This window comes from Rhagoletis zephyria, unplaced genomic scaffold (assembly GCF_001687245.7).
Source record: "Rhagoletis zephyria isolate East Lansing unplaced genomic scaffold, Rhagoletis_zephyria_1.1 Rzeph_scaffold_57929, whole genome shotgun sequence".
Taxonomy (NCBI): Eukaryota; Metazoa; Arthropoda; class Insecta; order Diptera; family Tephritidae; genus Rhagoletis; species Rhagoletis zephyria.
Window position 1 is genome coordinate 1 of NW_016214981.1, and position 1,710 is coordinate 1,710.

General features: G+C 36.5%; 1 protein-coding gene across 1 annotated transcript; it reads right to left on the reverse strand.

The window, feature by feature from the left end:
- Positions 1-13: 13 nt before the first annotated feature.
- Positions 14-975, reverse strand: LOC108356362 (neuralized-like protein 2; the record flags this gene model as incomplete). The annotated part of the gene is made up of 1 exon (XM_017607478.1): positions 14-975. A coding segment is annotated over exon 1 (540 nt), but the record flags the coding sequence as incomplete, so codon positions are not given.
- Between the last annotated feature and the right edge of the window lie 735 nt (positions 976-1,710).

A 1,710-nucleotide genomic window follows, 5' to 3' on the forward strand; every position in this document is an offset into this window, starting at 1 on the left:
CGGGTTGCGGTACGTTGTGAAACAATGGATTCGTTTCGATAACCCCACCGGCAGTACCGCTACGGGGCGTTAAGGAATGTGATTCAAATTTCGAAATTGGATATATCCAGCTAGTTCCCAGGTTAGCCAAGTCCGGCAACGCAAACTGTGGCAAACCTTCTGACATTGAACCAACCACATCAGGGAGTAATTGCGTTAATCCAAGCCTGATATGACCCGACCAGCCACGTTCATTTTTTTCGATTTCAACTAGAAAAATTTCGCCGGGTTGAAGTGGTTTCTCTGAAAAGGTAACTGCATCAGCGAAGCTGGCTTTGCGGTAGGCGACCGTGTTGTCTTCACATAAAATTATATTGGCGCCATGATACGGATGGAATCGAGCTAATTGTCGTTTGTTGATGGTATTACAAGTCTGCATTTTTTCAGCGTTGACTGGATTGTTAGTTGGTAGACTGCCCATAGAAACCGATGCAGAGGTGCCGGAACCGACTTCAACCTGAGAAGCAGCTGCCACTGGCTGTAATTGCCTTGGTACTGCCATTTCGCTGTCCATTTCTGAGATTTTAGCTCTATATATTATTTTTTGAGTTAATTAAGGTTCACTGAAACGAAGTTCCAAGCTATTAAACCACTTTTACTAATTTTTCATATTTTTCCGAATATGCGAAATGAAAACAAATATGTACAAAATTGCACCCGACTTGGGATTGTCAAAATTATTGAAAGAATGAAGTGGTGCCATTTTTTGAACTCGCACATACAAGTGGTGTTTTCTTAGCTTTTCCAGTTCAGTATCACGATCATTTCTCACGGAATGGATCATTCTTATTGGGGTCGGCAGCACTAATTTTATACTACTAGCACGAGGAAAACGAAATTATAAAATTAACTCACTAAATGGGGAAAAGTACATTTAAACGAAATAATATTCACTTAAACAAGTATTTAACGTAAAGGCAATTTATTTGTGTAGCAAGTTAAGAGAAGCAATGCGAGAATATTGAAATTCCTGACAAATTTTAAGTATTATCTTTCAATCAGAAAAAAGTGTTGCTAATTATTGCAAACTTTTTATCCGGATCCCGAAATTCCTGACAAATTTTAGATATTCTCTCTCTATCAGACAAAAATGTTGATAATTAGTAGAAATTCGTATCAACTATTTACATTCCGAACAGAACTAATTTGAATAAACAAGTTTTTTAAATTTTAAAATGTACAAACTTTAGCGACTTGCTAATGGAAAACGCAAATACATACTTGTAAACTTATACAGGGAGAATTCGCAAGTTCCCCTCAAAATGGAATGTAATTTGCTCTTAATTTTCCCTTCCTTGCAATTTTTTTCGACATCTCGGACATAATTTACGACAAATCGTGATAACTCAATTTACACCCTCCCAAATTGTATAGCAAATCGCCATACGGTCAAACATTCATATATAACACTTAATAATATATATAATAGATTTGCAAGCGTTCTTTGATATGAATACGGGTAAGTTCTATGAGCATGCGTATGAGTTGCTATGGAGATAAAATAATAAAAAATTTTCCGTTGGAATGCGCATTTTAGTTTCACTGTATTTAGCAAGCAACAGCTGTTTTCTAAGCCTTGGCAGCATTGTTGTGTTCATGTAACCAAAAAATTTAATTGCCTCCTTTTCGTACGGGAATAATTAATTTATTTGGGCGCCAATAGGTAAAATT